At 39.1% G+C, this 14099-nt stretch overlaps 1 protein-coding gene across 8 annotated transcripts in view; it reads left to right on the forward strand.

Moving 5' to 3' along the window:
* The window catches only part of LOC122558548 (cyclic nucleotide-gated channel beta-1-like), a 204313-nt gene that overhangs the window by 87612 nt on the left and 102602 nt on the right, over nt 1–14099 (forward strand). For all 8 annotated transcript variants that reach the window (XM_087996039.1, XM_087996040.1, XM_087996043.1 and 5 more), the window contains 3 exons: nt 5752–5866; nt 6202–6238; nt 10963–11125. In XM_087996039.1, coding sequence (XP_087852165.1) covers nt 5752–5866; nt 6202–6238; nt 10963–11125 — 315 coding nt within the window. The remainder of the gene's footprint in view (nt 1–5751; nt 5867–6201; nt 6239–10962; nt 11126–14099) is intronic.

A 14099-nucleotide genomic window follows, 5' to 3' on the forward strand; every position in this document is an offset into this window, starting at 1 on the left:
GAGGAAGAACAAGTAACAGCCAAAACAGATGAGAGAAAGTGACAAGAATTCTTTCAGGAGGTAAGGAGCAGGTTAGACCAAGGAGAGCCAACGGATGATATCAACCTGGACTTCCAAAAAGCCTGACAAGGTGCAGCACTGGAGGCTGCTGAGTAAGATAAGGGTCCATGGTGTTAGAAACAACATACTAGCATGGATAGAAGATTGACTGTCTTGCAGAAAGCAGAAAGTGGGGATAAAAGGGTCCTTCTCAGAATGGTAGCTGGTGACTAGTGCTGTTCCACAAGGGTCAGTGTTGGGACCACAACTTTTCGCTTTATATACTAATGATCTAGATGAAGGAACTGAGGGCATTCTGGCTTAGTTTGTAGATGATACAAAAAAGTGGTAGAAGGACAGGTAGTATTGAGGAGGTGGGGAGATTGCAGAAGTATTTAGACAGGTTAGGAGAATAAGCAAACAAGTGGCAAATAAAGTACAATGTGGGAAAGCGTGAGGCATGCACTTTGATAGGAAGCATAGAGCAAGGACTATTTTTTAAATGGGGAGAAAATTCAGAAATGTGAAGTGCAAAGGGACTAGGGATTTCTAGTCCAGGATTCTCTTCAGGTAGACTTGCAGGTTGAGCTGGTAGTTAGGAAGGCAAATACAATGTAGCCATTTATTTTGAGAGGACTAGAATAAGAAAAGCAGGGATTTCTGAGGCTCTGTAAAGCTTTGGTCAGACCACATTTAAAGTATAGTGGGCAATTTTGGGCCCTATACATCAGAAAAGATGTACTGGCCCTGGAGTGGGTCCAGAGGATGTTCATTGGAATGATCCCAGGAATGAAAGGCTTAACATATGACGAACATTTGAGTACTCTAGGTCTATATTCAATGGAGTTTAGAAGGATGAGGAGAGATCTAATTGAAACTTACAGAATGGCCTGAACAGAGTAGATGTTACGAAGATGTTTCCATTGGTAGGAGAGACTGGGACCTGAGGGCACAGTCAGAGTAAAAGGAAGATCCTTTAGAATGGAGATAAGAAGAAACGTCTTCAGCCAGAGAGTGGTGAATCTATGGAATTCATTGCCCAAGAAGGCTGTGGAAGCCAAGTCATTGAGTATATTTAAGACAGAGATAGATAGGTTCTGGGGGATTAAAGGTTATGGGGAGAAAGCAGGAGAATGGGGTTAAGAAAGTTATTAGCCATGATTGAATTGAGGAGCAGACCGAATGGTTTGAATGGCCTAATTTCTGCTCCTATGTCTTATGGTCTAAGTGTGAAAATGAGAAATAGATCAATTATAATACCAAAGGCAATGCATGTTAGTGATAACTGAGATTTCCAAATTCTAGTTCATTCTTTAAATCTGGTATTGTGAATCCTCTGCCTGTTCTCAAAATTGTCTAATTTTAATTCCATTGTTAAATAACGTGAATTTATTGTGCATGGTTGATCACAACGTTATTTTTGTTTTGTACTCGGCTGTTTGCTTCCATATATTGAAAGGCGTTTTGTTAACACTTTTCAAAGCTATGTTGGTCTCATAATATTTACAATGGTTTGCTTATGTTAGACTAGATGCCTAAGAAATATTATTTTGTCTGTGAGACCAGTGCGAACGTGTGAAGAAGACCAGAGCAATAAGGAACCATCTCCATCTCTGCTTCTTGGCTGAAAGGGAAAGTGCAGAGAAACATTTGAGAGTTTGAGAGAGTGAAGGAATGAGAAACAGAGTGAGCAGCTTGAAAGAGTGAATCTGTGCATGTGTGTTAGAGTGGCGAGAGGAAGGGAAAATAGTTTTTGCATCTGATGGGATAGAATAGCAAAGCCAAAGTAAGTGAGATGGAAAGGAAATCCTAGATGGTAGAGAAAAAGTAGGTAATAGAGTCATAGAGATGTACAGCATGGAAATTGATCCTTCGGTCCAGCTCATTCATGCCGACCAGCTGTCCTACGTTAATCTATTCCTATTTGCCAGCATTTAGCCCAAAGCCCTCTAAACCCTCCTATTCATATACCTTTTTAAATGTTGTAATTGTACCCACCTCCACTACTTCCTCTGACAGATCATTCCATACATGCACCACCCTTTGTGTAAAAAGGTTGCCCTTAGGACCCTTTTAAATTTTACCACTGTCATCTTAAACCTAAGCCTTCTAGTGTTTGACTCCCCCACCCTGGGGAAAAGACCTTGGCTATTCACCTTATCCATGCCCCTCGCAATTTTATAAACCTCTATAAGGTAACCTCTCAGTCTCCAACACTTCAGGTGAAAGAGCCCCATCCTAATCAGCCTCTCTCTATAGCTCAAACCCTCCAACTCTGACAACATCCTTGTAAATCTTTTCTGAATCCTTTCAAGTTTCACAACATCCTTCATATAACAGTAAGACTAGAATTGAATGCAGTCTTCCAAAAGTGGCCTAATCAATGTTCTGTATAGCAGCAGCATGACCTCTCAACTCCTATATGCAATGTACTGACCAACAAAGGCAAGCATAGCAAACACCTCAGTCACTATCCTGCCTATCTGGGACTCTGCTTTCAGGGAACTATGCACCTGCACTCCAAAGTCTCTTTGTTCAGTAACACTCCCCAGGAGTTACCATTGAATGTATAAGTTCTATGCTGATTTGCCTTTCCAAAATGCATCACCTTAAACTCTGTGAGTCCTTGGCCCATTGGCTCATCTGATCAAGGTCCCATTGTAATCTAAGGTAACCTTCTTCACTGTTCACTACACCTCCAATTTTGGTGTCATCTGCTAACTTACTAACCATACCTCCTGTGTTCACATCCAAATCATTTATATAAATTACAAAAGGGAGTGGACCCAGCACTGATCCTTGTGGCATACTGTGAGTCACAGGCCTCCAGTCTGAAAAGCAAACATCCACCATCTCCCTCTGTCTTCTACCTTCATTCTGTATCCAAATAGCTAGTTCTCCCTGTACTCCATGTGATCTAACTTGTTACGTTGTCTACCATGAGGAACCTTGTCAAACGCCTGACTGAAGTCCATATGGATCATGCCCATGACCCTGCCTTCATCAAATGTCTTTGTTACTTCTTCAAAAAATTCACTCAACTTAGTGAGACACGATTCCCCACGCACAAAGCCATGTTCACAATCCCTAACCTTACCTTTCCAAATACATGTAAATCCTGACTTTCAGGATCCCCTCCAACAACTTGCCCATCACTGATGTCAAGCTCACCGGTCTATAGTTCCCTGGCTTTTCCTTACCATCTTTCTTACATATGGCAGCACGTTAATTAACCTCCAGTTTTTTAGCACCTCGATACAAATACCTCGGCAAGGGGCCCAGCAATCACTTCCCTAGCTTTCCATAGAATTCTAGCGTACACCTGATCAGGTACCAGGGATTTTTCCACCTATATGCATTTTGAGAAGTCCAGCACTTCCTCCTCTGTAGTACAGACATTTTTCAAGATGTTGCTATTTATTTCCGCAAGTTTTCTATCTTTCATATCCTTCTCTATAGCAAGCACCGATGCAAAATACTCGTTTAGCATCTCCTATAAGACAGATTGTTGATAATTAAAAAAACAGACCGTGGCCAAAGATGATAAACAATCTGACACCAGCCTGGCTTAAAATTATTTGCATTTCATCTTCGGTTTATTTTGCTGGAAAATGTAATCTATTTATAACTTAATGAATGTTTCTTAGTGGGTTTTTGTTTTTGTTGCATAATTTACACAATGCAATGTGTTTTGCTGTCCATGATGCCTGCCTTAAATCTCCTCATAACGTTTAGGAAGACTGCGAAATGTTAATATTTGGTGTGTTCGGTGCAGTATTAAGTACAGTTCTGCAATATGGGAGAGTAAACTGATGCAATGCGTTTGGCTGCCTTCCCTCCCCCCTCCCTTCCAAACAATCCCGAGCCTCCTGCTGTCTCCTGGCAACCCCTGCCGCTTGCGTTCGGTCTCCTAGCAACCGGAGCCGGGCAGGAGCTGTCCGCTGGCTGTGGTGCTGATGGGACGTAGACTCGGGAAGAATCACTTATCCTGCGGTCAGCCTGCAAACACCATCCGCTACAACACAACCGAGAATCCCGCCTTTCTGCGGCAGCCAGCGGGCCTCAGGAATCGAGCTTCCCGAGAAGCTGCGAATTAAACAAAACGAAAACAATCTCTTTGATTTAATGGTCATCTCATCTGGAGGACAGTACTGTAAATCAAGCACCTCGGCAGAAAGCTCGCTGCCTTGCTTTCAGGAACACTGTTTGAAACATAACGAACGTTTTGTTTGAAAGGAAATGTTTTTGCTCCCCAAAGTATTAAAGCAGTTATCGGAATATTTTCGGGCGATCTGTCTGAGCTAGGTTTTTATCTGTCACTGCCGGCGTCGAACCCAGGGATGTAAATCTCCCTTACTGCACGACCAGAATGGGCTGTCCTGGTAAGAAGTGTAAGTTAGAGGAGTTCATTCTTTGCACCTTTTTATGCAGTAGACTTTAAACCGCTGTTGGTGTGTCACGGATTCTTGTGGATAAACTATCAGTTTTAGTATTTATCCAATTTTAACCCCCATACATATATCTCGCTGATGATGCATAGCCCCTACTTTACCCTAATGTTTTACTCCATTTTGAAAAGCGAGCCCAAATTTCGGGAGGCTGTGGAGGCAACAAGAATCTCATAAGTACTCTGACACACGACTAGGCGCTCAACAAGATTTTACCATGCATCTGTTCGAATCTTGCCCAAATTAGATTAGATTAGTTTCCCTACAGTGTTAAAGCAGGCCCTTCGGCCCAACCAGCCTGCACCGACCCTCCGAAGAGTAACCCACCCAGACCCAGAGAACGTTCCTGGGCTCACAATGAAACCATCAACGTTTTACGCACCAAGCTCACTTTGTTACTTTTGCAATTGTCTCTCAAGCATCTTAAATTTACCCAATTGTCAGGGACAGTTCTCTCCTCATAACTGAAAACCCTGCTCCCAGTTTAAAAGCTGGTGTGTGATTCCAACTGGGTTCAGGCAGGTATCTGTCGTAAATATGAAAGACTTTAACTCCTAGACCTCATGTGTGTGAACTTGCCAGTTGATCCAATCCCTGTAAACTATGCATGAAGTTAAAGTTAAATTAGGGCCTGAACATCTAGCTGGTAGATTTGCATGCTGAAAACATGCATGCATTTGTTTCTTTCACGGTTGAAATTATTGGGCCAGCTGCTGTAAAGATCAACCCTGCCCCCAGTTCGTAATTTTATTGAATTGTGATTAGACATTATTATATCCAGGAGAAGGCATGCAACCCACCAGAAAAGGCAAGAAAAAGAAAGCAAACATGACCAACAAGGGAACAAATTTGGATAATTCCTTTTCTAGCCCTCTCTACCTCCCAACTCAGTTGATCAAAACCAGCCCACATGGTCACATTGATAGTGATTATATTAACTTTCAAATCACTTACCTTTCTATGTTTGTTAGATGTCAATGAAACTCTTAGCAAAATTGTCTTTTTCTCTGAAACAAAAAGAGAAAGAGCTGGAAAATCTAAGAAGTTCTGAAGCGGTTCACTGGACTGGAAATGTTAACTCTGCTCAGACAGATGCTGCCAGACCTGCTGAATTTTCCCAGCAATTTTTGTTTTTATTTCTGATTTTCAGTATCCGCAGTTCTTTGGATTTTGTTTTAGTCTTTTTCCTGTTCTGTCTAGATGATGCATAATGCCCTGGCAATAAAGTTGGAGAATCAACACAATTCTTTTTTGTGTTTTGCAGTAACCTGACTGCCATCTGCTCAGAGGAGAGTGACCAGACTGTGCCACCAAAGCTTGATGAAGAAGCCTCTGAAGATCAAGTGCTGGCAACAGTTGAGAACAGCCCCTTTCAACAGGTAAGAGTTCAACTGGGTAAATATTACAATTGCTCCCCCATGTACATTACTTTGAAAGAGACAATCCCATGGTGAAAAGAATTGTGTGGCAAAATTTTTTTTTAGATTTGTTAGTAAATCTCCTGTGATGTACCTTACAATAAATCAGAATATATCCTCTTTTATAAAGGAGAGAATTATACAAAGCAACACATAATGATATGAAGTACAAATTGCATCCAAAATTCAACATACATATACATCAGAGACAGAGCTCAAAAATTTAACATAAACTGGTTTTGCACATATTTTCATTGTTCATGATGATTGATTCACATTTTCATTTTTCAATGAAGGAAGAGGAGATTTTGAAGAGTGAGTTGGATCAAGGAGGTGAGTGCTTAAAACGCTTTTACATTTTGTGAGAGAGGGTTTTTAGGATTATATTAATGTGTTATCTATGGCTTTTAGAGCTACCTGGTCATCCAGATACACTAAAGGAAGATTTTTTTCTGAATAATATGGCTAATGTTCTTTACAAATGGACTTTGAATTTGACTGCATCTAATGTATAGAATAAATCTTTTCTTCTGATATCTCACCTTGGTGTTGAGGAAAAAAAGGAGCAACTGCATTTGTAAAAACATTTTAAAGATATTTTATTATACTCACAAATTCAGTACTGTATACTGTTGAAGCGATTCTTCATAGATTTTTGAAGTTATTTTCAGTTGTTGGAAGTTGTATAACTCATATGGCAGACTGGATACTCTTACTAAGATGGTTAATTTTTGATAAACTCAACATCAGCTTCATTAATAAAATTCCATCAGATTGCCATTCTTAAAATATGTTATATTGCAAGGAAAAAAATAAACAATTGCATTTTATAATGCTGCCCTCTTACAGTGGTTAAGAAAGAGTTACATTTATGATTATGCATATGAAGTTGACTTGAACCAAAACTTCATTGCTGAAACTGAGTGTAATTTTGTGCACAACAACTACCTGGATAGCTAGCTGTGTCTGAGACACAAACACAATCTTCTGATCTACAATACTTCATTTGAAATTTAATTGACATTCAGATCTTTCATATTCATGTATGTCTGTTTCAGTCACTACAGAAGCATGAGTGCAACACTGCTCAAGCTGTTACTCCACCGATGTAAAAGTGGTTAACATTACTGTGATAATTTTGTATATTTAAATCTTTTCTGTAGGATATTGTCCAGAAAAGAGAATGTCAGTGTTCCCTTGGGTGTAAAATTTATAAGCATTCAATATAAATAAACTGCTTTAAAGAACATATAAACTGTATGACAAGAGTAAGATGTCTGAGCAGTATTTGCATCAGGATTATAAACATATATAAATTTGCAAAACATATTATAGGGAGGTTTTATAACCCCAGTATCATGTGCAGATATAGCTTTGAACATAGAAGATAAAAGTATCTAAGTGTATACCAGTGTGCGGTACATTTACTGCTAACTGTATGATACATTGAAGTACATAGTGCAGTCTGAAATACAAATATACAGTACACTTCATGATGGAGTGAATGATACAGTGGTCTCTGCCTATTAGTGGGAGTGGGAAGAGACCCAATGGCATACCATTTGACACACAATAAGTTATTGTGGGTCAGGTGGGCAGGTACTAGCAATACCAAACTGCTAGGCAGCTAAACGTCAATGTTTCTGCATGAGTTCAAAATCTCACAAATAAGTTCAGCTTTGTAAGGATTTGTTTACATGGCTGTGACTGGGGACTGCCTGATTATGGGCTTGAAATAAGTTTTTTTTATAATGGTTTGTTAAGTCTGATTGTTTATTTGGGCAGGATTAGGATTAGGAGATAGGAATTAATATTGTATTCAACACCTTCAAATTGCGAATCCATTCCTATTCCTTCCCTTTCTTGTTATATTCTCTGTCACCATGTTGCCTCTCCCCTTTCTCCACCCCAGTGGGACTGTGTGTTCTTTCCAGTCTGGCAGTTAGATATACCATTGTTCTGCCATTCTCTCATTCTGATCACTTAATCTGAACAATCAGCATCCTATCTCCCCCAGCACTATAACCCCGCACCCCCACCCCTTCCATTATTATATAAAGGCTGCCTCCTGCACGCTTCATGTCGGCTGTGATGAAGAGTTATCTAGTCTCAAAACGTTAGCTTGCTTTCTCTCTGTGGATGCTTCCTCATCTGCTTTGATCTCCAGCATTTTTTAGTTTTAAGTGAATTTAAGCTTCTTTTCAATGGGAACATTAATGCCTTTGTTTGACTAGCAGTTTTATGAGCTTGAAAGAGGGGGCATTTTTCTTTAAAAGGTATTTTTAACAGTTGACTTTAAAAAAAACTAAGGAGCCTTCCGAAGATTTGCCAGTGTTGTCATATATGCAAAAGTGAGGACTGCAGATACTGGAAACCAGAGTTTAGATCAGAGTGGTGCTGGAAAAGCACAACAGGTCAGGCAGCATCCGAGGAGCAGGAAAATCGATGTTTCAAGCAAAAGCCCTTCATCAGGAATCTGTTGTCATATGGTTTGTGAGGTGGATACTGGGTGAATGGCCTAAGTGGGAAATGAGGTATTGGAGATATGAGAAATATGGAGGCAATATGAGGATGGGTCTTTAGTGCGGTTGATGTGGTGAAGGCCAAAATGACTAACAACCATAAATTAAACTTGATCCATATCCCAGTAATCAGAGACAAAATTTGTGTGTGAATGGGTTGACTTTTGAAATCCAAAATCAGTGTAGCTTTTGATGAGGTGTGTAGAGGAGTCTGATACAGTGCATTAGCATATGTGGTGAGTATGGTATAACTGTATACTTTGGTATAGCCACTATTGAGCTATATAGAGTTCTATAGTTTAGGGTGCATAATATGAACTCCTTGGACTCAATACTTAAATCTGTTTTTGCTTTTTAGTTACAGATGCTCACTCTCCTTACTGCTCAAGTCATATACCTACATGTGCCTAGTAACTGCTATCATGCCTAAACGAAGTAAAGACTTAGAGTTAGTCCATCTTGTTCGTGATGTGCCGCTGACACCCAGAAGTTCCACCCCTAATTCCCAGTACGCTTTAGATTTACCCAATGTTCCCAGTTACCGCAATTCCAGCTCTCGGTTATCTCCACTTAGCCATAGGAAGCAAGCATCTGGGGTCATAAACCCTAACTTCTTGACAGAGGAATGGCCTCCATTGCATCGTATAGGTGAACATAATGTCTGTTATGTTTCGTGATTGCTTTATGTTTTGTCATTTGTATATCAGTCTCTTTAGTTCTAAGTGAATGTCTGTAATTGTGTCTTTTCAGTCCTGTCTGTGTATAGCTTCAATCTTATTTATGGTAAGCAGTTACAGTCAATGTCTCAAATGCTTTTACAAAATAATCTTTGGACTACCTGTACTCAATCCGATGCCCCCTATTGACCTCCATTAATTTCCCTGAAACCTGAAGTCCAATGGTTTAACATTCACCTCAGATATTTCTGCAGGATTAGATTACTTCACGTTCAAGGAACAAGATTTATAAAAGCAGATTTAAATAAGAACAAAGGAGCAGGATTAGGCTATGCAGCCTTGCAAGTCTGCTTCACCATTCAATGAGATCATGATTGACGAGTATGTTAATTCCAACTCTCTGTCTTTGTTCTGTAACTCATTAATGCCGTTGGCTAAAAAAAAGCTTATCAAATTCAGTTTTGAAATTTTCAATTGACTGCTTGACTCAGCAACTTTTAAGGGGGAATACTCTTCTGGTTTTCAGTTACCCTCTTTTGAGAAAAAATGCTTCCTGACATCACCCCTGAACAGTCTGGCTCTGATTTTAAGGTTATGTCCTCTTTCCCGGACTCAACCTCACCAGAAGAAATAGTTTCTATCTGCCGTATCAACTCTTTCAATAATCTTATACTTCAATGAAATCATTCTGACATTTCTATATTTATGAGTGTACTTACTTGCCCTCATAATTTAAGCCTTCAGTCTCAGAAATCTCTGCAAAACTGTGACTGATGACCATGCATCATTTACTTTAATTTTCTGGTAAACTATTTTAACATCACAATAGTTGAGCAGCATGCCTAGATGACATGATAGCAGGAGATCCTTATTGTCTGAGAAGCAGAGGTTGGAACATATCTGGAGTGATGGATACTTTACCACCTCATTCTTTGCTCTGGCACCAGGTATTTAAGTTAATTATCTATCTATTTCACTTTCTACTTTTTTCCCAGCATTTGACAAGAATGTTTATTTCATGACTGTCTCACTTTCCTTTGATACCAAAATAAAGATTCCACAAATGCTGGAAGTCTAAAATACAAACAAAAAACTTGGAAAATAGACTACAGTTTATACAAAGTCTGTGGACAGAGAAATGAAATTAATAGATCTGAATGGAGGAGGTGCAAAAGAGAGCAAAACAACTTAAGAACCCGGTTAGGCTAGCGTGAAAAGAGACTGCCAAATTTAACAGCATAATCTCATTAGCACCTGAACAAACTAGGTAAAAACAATGACTGCACATGCTGGAAACCAGATTTTGGATGAGTGGAGGTGGAAGAGCACAGCAGTTCAGGCAGCATCCGAGGAGCAGCTGACAGCTTGACCAGTTTCCAAGAGGAAAAACAATGGCTGAAGATCTTAGGCAGAGAATTTCCCATTAAAAAACAAAACTAATGATCTAACATTGCCAAATTATAACAATTATAACAATTATAATGAGAACATACATACTAGATGCAGAGTTCTTAAACTGTAGTTAACTAAGATTTTTACCCAGATGTCTTCTGCAGTATGAAGATTAAACTTTATTTAGTACTGGCTTTGAATCCCTCCAGAGATTTTAGTATAATGTTAATAAGTTGAGGCCACCATATTTATAATCATCTGTTCAGTTCCCCAATGTCATCCCCCTAGAATAAATTATCTTAAACACATCATTTTTCAATGAAAATCAGAAGTAGTGTTGCCTTTGATTTATATTTTGGAGGTGGAGTGACTGAATACCCATATTGGAATAAGTTTCTGACTGGTCTTTATTGGGTTCTCTGGTCAATATTTAATATCTATTTTATTTACCTTTTTACTCTGTCAGATCCTCACACAACATCGTGGCCCTCAGTCAACATTGAAGATGTAGATTCTGAAGGTGTTACTTTAACATCTGAGAATGGCCAGTTGCCACCAACTAAAGTGCCCTCTTCACCATACAAGAGTCGGACACTTACAGTGCCAGGTGTCCCCATGTCAGCACAAAGGTAAGAGCAGAAACTAAGATCAGTAAGTAAAGGTAGCTGGGTTACACTGTTGAGAGGACTGGTGAGTTCTGTCCTGGAATCCCTTCTGCTCTCCAGAATTTGATTTGCACATTCATTGTAGATGACTTGCAAAAGAATTATTGGGGGCTGGACACAAAGTGAGAAGGGATAAACAAACTTCAAGTGAAGCCAAGGAGGTGGCAAGTGTATCGCAAAAATGGAATAGAACTGGCCAATGGAAGGACACTCAGGGGTGTTAACTTGCCTACCACATACTGTACATAAAGAGATACAGAAAAGAAGAAGAAACAGGAACACACAGAATATCCTGCTAATCAGCTTAGTTCAATTTGTGCAGAAGCTATAAACAGGGAATTGATTCATAAAGAATACATCTTTCGTTTTGCAGAATGACTGATCTACTATGTAGCAGATTAATAAGATATTAATGCTGAGGTATATAGATTGAGAGAATGATTGAAAAATATTGGTTTACAGTGAAGGAAATAAATCAGCAAAGGGAATCTGGGCATTATCATAGACTCATGACTTCTGACATTGAGATAAGTTGTCAATTTTCTAACTTATGGTCTGGTTAGGGATCATTAATGTTTTAGAGAGAAATATGAACACACAAGGAACAAATGAAAAGAGCTATGCTACAAGCTTCATGTTTTTAAGATAAAAACAAACTTTTCATAGTATCCCTACAGTGTGGAAACAGGTTCTTCAGCCCAACAAGTCCACACCGACCCTCCAAAGAGTATCCCACCTAAACCCATTCCCCTACCCTATTACTCTACATTTACCCCTGATTAATGCACCTAACCTAAACATCCCTGAATACTATGGGCAATTTTGCATGGCCAATTCATCTAGCCTGCACATCTTTTGATTGTGGGAGGAAACCAGAGCACCTGGAGCAAACCCACGCAGACATGGGGAGAATGTGCAACCTCCACACAGACTGGAATTGAACCCAGGTCTGTGAGACAGCAGCGCTAACCACTGAGCCACTGTGCCACCCATAGCCACTGTGCCACCCATAGCCACCGTGCCACCCATAGCCACTGTGCCACCCATAGCCACTGTGCCACCCATAGCCACTGTGCCACCCATAGCCACTGTGCCGCCCATATGTACATCTAAATTCCTGTAAATAAATCTGAAATTAAACAAAACAATTACTCCTAAATTAAAACTATTGCTTATAAAGACAAGTATGAATCCAGTTCTACTTTCTACTATTCCTCAAGAGTTCTTTGAAACATTGCATAAATTTTAAAGGTTGATTCATTTCTTCTAGATTACTAGATAAAAGGTATATCATAGATCTCATAATTTACTCTAATTTTTCTCTAATTTTCCAGCTGTTCTCCAAGATACAAGACTTTAGCAGGTTATAGAGTCATAGAGATGTACAGCACTGACACAGACCCTTGGGTCCAACTCATCCATGCCGACCAGATATCTGAAACCAATCTAGTCCCATTTGCCAGCACTTGGCCCATATCCCTCTAAACGTTTCCAATTCACATATCCATCCAGATGCCTTGTAAGTGTTGTAATTGTACCAGCCTCCACCACTTCCTCTGGCAGCTCATTTCATACATGCAACACTCTGCATGAAAAAGTTGCCCTTTTTTGGTCCCTTTTAATAGCCTATTCAGCCTCTCTCTATAGCTCAAATCCTCCAACCCTGGCAACATCCTTTTAAAATTCAGTGGCGTTTGGCTATGTGACCCATTGACTTTCCTCTAAATCCTCATAGCTCTGAATTCCACAGTTCAAGCACAGGCCTTTCAGTGATTATTCAGCAACAACTAAACCATCAGAAAAAAAACCTTTCTATTTGTAGCTATGGTTTCAAACTGCAACCAAAAATACTTCCAGAATTTCAATTACAACAAAGTTAACCCTTTACTACAGAGAATCTCTGTAGATTTCTGAAATAACTCTTGTGAACTCTTCCACCTTGCAACTGTGTCTTATAATGGATAACAGCTAAAAAGGCTATTATTCAATACAAGAATGTCATAGTAAATAGATCTAGCATTTATCCTACTTTAGGTGTAGATCTCTCGACTTCCAAGATGATACAACTGCAAAAGATCCAACTTTCACACTGTCTTTTAAATGCTTTCTGAACATCAGTCAGTTCTTCTGCTGACCATCTCTTCTTAGCTGCATCTCTCAAACACTCTCACCTGTTGGCTATGCATAGAGAGAAACTCAAAACAATGAATATCACTAAGCTTCGCCCACCTCTGTGACAGTGTTCCCTGGTAGAAATGAAAATTAACTACCCTGTAATTCCAAAGCTTAATTCTTAAAACACATGGATAACTTATATCTCTAATGGTACTAATTGCCCTCCTTCCAGATTTATTGTCGCCAAATCTACAGTTTACAAGTTATTCAGAGCATCTTTTCATCTGTGGACTACATGAATAACTTAAATCTTTTACTGAAATCACTGCAAACATCATGACTCCAGTTCTTTAGCTAAGTAAACCAACCTACTGTTTTACCCTTTTCTAGTAAACACAAATAACATTTTGTAAATTACATTTACAATTTACAATTGAATTGAACTTTTTATAATTGAATCCTAAGTCTCCGTGGTTTTCCAGCCTCCAGATATTAACTAATATTTATAACTCAATTTAAAGAATTAAAACATTAAAATATATGAACTATGACATAATACATACATTAACAGTTAACATTCTGCATGGAATTTCCATTATTCTAGTGTAGAGATCCTAGAACAGGTGCAGAAGAGAGCAACAAGATTGATTCCCCGTTTTAAAGATATATGGGAAGCAAAAGATGATGAATTGCCCCAAAGGATGATGTCTCAAAGGCAAAGACATTTTAATAGAGATGTAAAACATAAAAAATTCAAAGAATATAAACTCAGAACAAAATTTGTGGATACTCCTGAACATTCAGATACAAATTCAGGGCTGAG

The sequence above is a fragment of the Chiloscyllium plagiosum genome, unplaced genomic scaffold, assembly GCF_037043375.1.
Source record: "Chiloscyllium plagiosum isolate Xiang-an unplaced genomic scaffold, Cpla_swu_hap1 HiC_scaffold_17, whole genome shotgun sequence".
Taxonomy (NCBI): domain Eukaryota; kingdom Metazoa; phylum Chordata; class Chondrichthyes; order Orectolobiformes; family Hemiscylliidae; genus Chiloscyllium; species Chiloscyllium plagiosum.